The 5653-nt window shown below is 36.1% G+C and overlaps 1 protein-coding gene across 1 annotated transcript; it reads left to right on the top strand.

Annotated features, from left to right (window-relative positions):
- The first annotated feature begins 288 nt into the window (after positions 1 to 288).
- On the top strand, positions 289 to 1387 carry LOC110028554 (EPIDERMAL PATTERNING FACTOR-like protein 5). Its single transcript, XM_020730451.1, has 2 exons — positions 289 to 402; positions 657 to 1387. The coding sequence occupies exons 1-2, from the start codon at positions 345 to 347 to the stop codon at positions 887 to 889; spliced, it is 291 nt and encodes a 96-aa protein (XP_020586110.1). The 5' UTR covers positions 289 to 344; the 3' UTR covers positions 890 to 1387.
- The last annotated feature ends 4266 nt before the right edge of the window (positions 1388 to 5653 follow it).

The raw sequence follows: 5653 nt of genomic DNA, 5'->3' as shown, positions 1-5653 counted from the left end.
CAATTTCATCCATAAGCTTTGATATTTTTTAAAAAATTTTAAAAAAAAAGGAAAATCAAATTAAAATAACATATTACACTTTGGCGCCACCTTGGTCTGAATGCAGAATTCTTCTAACAGTTTACAGCTACAGTTAAAATTTATTGCAAGTTGGTCTTTTTATAAAAATTTTGCAGCATCTACGACCAAACGTTGAATTTGACACGTGTCTCCACCCCACACCATCAGCAATGCACCGATAATAACACACTAATGGGAAGTCTTCGTCTTCCTCTCCACTTACCAAAGATCACTCTTGTTCTCTTGCCTCTCTCTCTCTCTATCTCTACTGTTACTCACTCTCCATGCGCTGCGCCATCATCGCCGTTTCAGCCGTGATGCTACTCATTGCCATATCTTCCGGTAAACGTCTTCTGAACTCATCATCTTTTACTCATCAATGCAAACTTTCAGTTTTAGGATTAAAAATTTCAGATTAAAACAGAACCGATCATTAAATTTCTTTTAAACTCCTTCGAAATTCTCCTAATCCTCTCAAAATTCCTTTTTCCTCACTTAATCCGCCTAAAAATGTAATCTTTGCATCCGTTTAACTCAGAAAACGAGCTTTTATTCCCCTGTTCTGCTTCAAAGTTGGTATCTTGGAAAAATAACAGGTAGCGGATTGAGCTTGAATCAAGCCAAGGATCAACAATGGCGGCTTCCGCCGCAGACACGCCGGAGACTCGCCGGACCGGGATCGTCGCCACCAATCTGCCGATCAAGATGCGGCGATTGCTTCCCCTGCCGTCCGATCCACGTCGCAATCCAGAAAGGTCAAATCATGCCGCTCGAGTACTACCCTGAAGCCTGGCGCTGCAAATGCCGAAACAAGCTCTTTCTGCCATGAAAGATGAGCACAAGAGAAAGAAATCATGCTTTTAATCCTAGTTAAGTTCTTCTTTTTTCATCGATGTATAGGTAAAATTCGTTATTTTGATTCGACGAGGGTTCAAAAAATCCAGTTTTGCTAGCTTCTGCAGATCAGAAAAAGAGTATATTTTTTTTTTCTTACCTTATGTGTTAAAAATCTGGCTTCAGATCAGAAGAGAACAGGAGGTTTGGAGGGGAGAAGACATCTAGTTTGGCCGCCATTGTCGTCTTCTTCCTTTTCTGCGTATCTGTATCAGTGCCGAAATAATTTTTTTTTAGGTTTTTGTTTCTGATTTTGATGCAGAAATAGTTATTATTGCTGTTAAATGAAGAGCTTTTTTATGGAAATGTATTTAGAAATGTTTTCTACTGCAGTAATGAATGCAGGGAGAAAAAGACGGTCTTGATGCTGAAATATGGCGAGGGGGCACGTGACCTCACACGTGGGATGTTTCAATTAACTCGAATTTAATTCGGATAAATTTTAAAATTATTAATTTTGCTTTGTAAGATGTAATTGTTTTCATTATTTGAATAGAAATTCGATAGTTGTAAGAGGAGTTCTGACATAATCTATGACCAAATCTTCTGAAGATTGATGTTTGGAATGTGAAGTTATGATGGAAATTTGTATGGTAAGAGTTTAGGCATGAGAGATATGGTAAGTTATATGTTTTATGTAAAGGTTTTTAATTTAGAATTATAAAATAATACAATATTGTTATAATTTCTTAAATAAAAAATATCCCTACTCAAATTAAAAATAATCTTGATTTCTGATTTCAGCAAATTTATAGTCAATTGGTCGTTTCAACAAGAACTCCAAATTTGATATATTTATAGTCAAATCGAGTGTTAATATAAGAGGAATCCAACAAGCTTAAGCTATCTTAATTCTAAGGTCACTACGACCCTCAAATCGTCAAAGGAAAATACCTTATGATAAAAGGGATCAATATGCATCGTCTGATCAGGTGATTGGGATGAATGTGCATCTTCAATTGTTCCAATACTTTTCTTCGAATCTTCCTTACCTCGCTCATGTAAGTGTTGGCCCAGGTGAACTTAATATATCAAACGTTCTATTTCTTCCTTTAAGTGAATGAATCTATTTGTTAAATATCATTTTGAATGATGAAATTGATATTATTAAGATTGATGCGCGCCATTTAAATTTTTTAACGACTTTGGCTACATAGGGTATTCAAAATTTTGTATCTCCATTAAAATATTACTTATGAATGAGTTCAGTAAAATATGATGGGATGTCTTAGAGCGATAGCAATTTTATATGTTGGCATTGCACGCCTCATTCCATGGCAAGTTTGTCTAACTTCTTCAAGAGTCTGTTTGTGTTTTCTAGAATATTTTTTTTGCATTAATGGCCAGCAATAGGGCTCACAACGTAACCGTCCCAAACAAACATCACTTAAATAACTTTGGATCCCCTTCTGGAGTTTGGCGAGCGTTAGTAAACAATCTTTAACAATATTTTTAATCGATTCTCATTCATTTTGAGGAATTCCAAAAAGAAGAGAGGTGTCTTTGATAATCCTTCGATTTGTTCTAAGTTGTTCCACAAAGCGGTCTGACAAGTTCATCGAAACTATGAGTAGTTCATCTCTTGGGAGTGAATAAACCAAGTACACACCTGAATTTTATGGGGGGGTAGAAAAAACTTGACAGATGAGTGCCTAACTGGCGTGTCATATATGCATTATTGTTCTATAGTAATCAATGTGTTCATATAGATCAGAGGTCCCATTATAAGAGTCATTGTTTGGAGCACCATATCGTCCAAAGGTGAAGGTTCCAAAGAATTACGACGAGTAAGAAAATAATTTTTATCTCTTAAAAAGAGTTCTTGAACCATACGTCAAAGCTCATCATGAATTACATAGTGCGGTTAAGCTAAATTCTCTAGGAGTGTTAGAGGGTTATAACTTGGTACAATTACGCGCAATGGATGCATGAAATTAGCAATATTCAAGAAATTGGCTTCCTAATCTAGCTGAGGAAGGAATCTAGTATGAGGGTGGGTTGTCGGTGGAGCATCCTCTATCTAAGGATCTCAGATTGATGGATAATATTGGAGTAGATGAATCTCACCCAGTTATGCTACTACTAGTTGTCGAGTTTCAAATATAACCTGAAGAATCTCATTTTTTATATTCTTTCATTCTTTGCATAAGGGTCTCAAAGGACAAAAAAGAGACATCTTCACCAGCAAGGTGATGTGTATCATTGGGAGACAGAGAGGGGGATTTGCATCTCAAACTCCAAGACTATATCCTAGAATGACGGGAGTTAGAACAAGAAGCTTTTGTGTTGTGCTTGTTAGTCATGAAAGAAGTCTTGACTTCTATCAAAGGCACTTTCTCGCAAACGACTCCAAAAAGTTGCACATCAAAAAATTCATAGCATGTGATAAATTATTATCTTAGAGTTGCATGTAGATCTAACACACACAAATGATTGAAGAGTAGTAGGAGAAGACACCAAGTATTTTTACGTGAAAAAACTTAGAAATAAAAAAAAAATCACTGGGCCTAGCCCGATTAAAGCAATCCATTAAAATTGTGTCATTACAAAGATACAAAGATACAATCTTTTCTAACAATTGGAAGAGTAGGGTTACAATTTTATACTAGTTAGAACACTTGTTCGCATACAACATGTGTAAAACTTTAGGATTCTGGAAAATAGTAGCTAGAAGTTATTGTCAGATCTTCAAATACAGTGTTATGTGTTATGATCGTATTTCAAATAAGACATTACAAACAAGGGTCGACGATTGCAGCGAGTAAGGGAAATCGACTAGTGGTCGACAACAAAAGAGGTTGGAAATTATCATCGAGTCTTCAATTTAAAACAACACTAAAATTTTACTCCTTATCCCTCCCTCCAGTGATTATTTCCTCTCGAGAGGGGCATTTTGGTCATTTAGCTTATTGTTGCATCCTAGTTTGTCCTTTGTCAATCACGCTCTGAGAGTTAGAGTCGAGTGAAGAAGAGGAAGAAGGAAAAATAGAATAAGCCTGAGATCTTTGTAAAGAGAATCGAGGGAATGGTCTCTTTATTCATTTTTTTCCTCATACTTATAGAGGGTATTTTGTACAATTACAAAAAAAATTGAATGATTTTGGAAACTATTCTTAATGTTATTAAGGCTCTAATTGAATGTAATATAATTTGAATTTCAACATTAGCGGTAATTGACTGGTCGGTTGACTTGAAGTCAACCGATTGAGAAGACTAACCGAGTGACATCTATGGCCTTTGGAGTACGCGTTAGTCGGTCGAGGTGTTCGGCGGTAAGACGATCTTGCTAGGTGTCTTTTGGCATAGACGACCAGAGCGGTCAGTTGTGAGGTGGTCATTCGCTCCGAATGCGTGATTGGTCGGTCGGATGTGATTAGCCGACGTAGTGAGTCGTGTCTCATTTTTTGTTCGGCTCTATTCTTATATGACTCTTATCTCGCTTTCTTGGTTGGTTTAGCACCTCGGCTGAATTTCTCAATCTTGAAAGGTCTTATGCGGATTTTGTCACAGCACACACGGGGTATCTGATGAGACTAGCTGTCAGGATGATTCACGCATCACTTTTGTCAGGTCTTGTCACTACCGAGCGGGGAACCATCTCCGAAGCTTGAACATATCCCGGGCTTAGAGCTCGTTAGGTTCATTTTGTTGAGACACTCGATTTGGCTATAATTTGGAGCTTATTTGACCATTCAATTAACGATCTAAAACCTTCAAATGATCTTCAATGGCTTGATTGAACTTTATTGGACTCATATTGAACCAATTTTGGTATGATCTGGTTCGTCCAGTCAAGTCAGCCAGTGTGACTATAAACCATGCTGAAATCGGGAGGTTCGATGATTTTATTTCTTGTTCAAAAATGCCTCAAGATACATGTCAAATAATAAAATTTCTTAATTACATCAAATTTTAAAATATAAATATAATAAAATTTATATATAATTTATTTATATTCATTCATTTTAACTTTAATTCCTCGAAATGAGTCGGCTCGATTTCGATTATAAGCGTCCCTATTTCATCTAATTATTATGTGCGGAGGACCACTGTCATACAGCCGTGATGTGTGACTGTAATCGAAGAAAACGCGTAGCTCTGCGCCACGCAATAATCGCTGAGATGCTCCCCTATTTCAGTCGACGGACGGTTCATAATTTCTCGAGCATTTCAGAAGGAACTCGCGAGCAGGTACGGTTTAATTGAACCGGTTGGATGCACGGCCGGTTAAACTGGAAAGATGTCGGCAGATGTACGTAAGGTATGGCTGCAGAATGGGGAGCAGTATTGTTTCGTCCGGAACGCTGACATACGTCAAAGTGATATCAGACGGTTCTGATCAGTCATTCCAAATTACGACTTTGAAATCTGAGCTCAAATTTGGAACCATTTCTCGGGCTCCACGAAATCCGAATTACTTTATTTTCTATATTTAACATTTAAAATTTACTGTAAATATCAAGATTCAGTATAAATTTATTTAAATATAATAAAAATAATATGATTTAAAAAAAAATTAGTTGCAAAATATAAAATAAATATCACAATATTTTAAAAACCAACATCATAATAATTTTAATATATTAGTTTAAAAATTAATAAAAAACTAATTTATTGTTCAAAATATTTGCGCACTATCATGGATCGAAAATATAGGAAATAGAGAGTAAAATCTTAATTAAGAAAATCAACAACTAAG

This window comes from Phalaenopsis equestris, unplaced genomic scaffold (genome assembly GCF_001263595.1).
Source record: "Phalaenopsis equestris unplaced genomic scaffold, ASM126359v1 Scaffold000513, whole genome shotgun sequence".
NCBI lineage: Eukaryota > Viridiplantae > Streptophyta > Magnoliopsida > Asparagales > Orchidaceae > Phalaenopsis > Phalaenopsis equestris.
This window is presented reverse-complemented; position numbering and strand designations above follow the sequence as displayed.